The sequence below is a fragment of the Plasmodium reichenowi genome (genome assembly GCF_001601855.1).
Source record: "Plasmodium reichenowi strain SY57 chromosome Unknown, whole genome shotgun sequence".
Taxonomy (NCBI): domain Eukaryota; phylum Apicomplexa; class Aconoidasida; order Haemosporida; family Plasmodiidae; genus Plasmodium; species Plasmodium reichenowi.
In genome coordinates this window covers 1-441 of record NW_017962231.1, presented here as the reverse complement: position 1 = coordinate 441, position 441 = coordinate 1, and the positions used below count along the sequence as shown (strand labels likewise).

General features: G+C 18.6%; 1 protein-coding gene across 1 annotated transcript; it reads right to left on the bottom strand.

Moving 5' to 3' along the window:
- PRSY57_0006200A (hypothetical protein) lies at nt 1-441 on the bottom strand (the record flags this gene model as incomplete). Its single annotated transcript, XM_020114161.1, has 1 exon — nt 1-441. A coding segment is annotated over one exon (441 nt), but the record flags the coding sequence as incomplete, so codon positions are not given.

The following is a 441-nucleotide window of genomic DNA, read 5'->3' as shown; positions in this document are numbered from 1 at the left end:
TTGAATAATGATTATGATTATTATCATATTTTTTATTTATTTTGAAACATTCATTATTAATATAATTATTACAATTATTAATATTATTGTTATTATTTTTATTTTGTAAATCTTTGAAAAGTGTCGATATGTTTACATTACTATTAATATCCTTTGTATTATCAAAATTATGATTATTATAAATTATGTTCATATTATAAGGTCTATTATATTGTTCAGGTGATTGCGATATATAATTTGTATTAACCCTACCATTTTTATTCATAACATTTGTAGATATATTATTATTATGGATATTACTGTAATAAATAATACTGTTGTTATCATTACCTTTTATGTTATCATTACCTTTTATGTTATCATTACCTTTTATGTTATCATTACCTTTTATGTTATCATTACCTTTTATGTTATCCTTACATTTGATGTTATCATTACCTT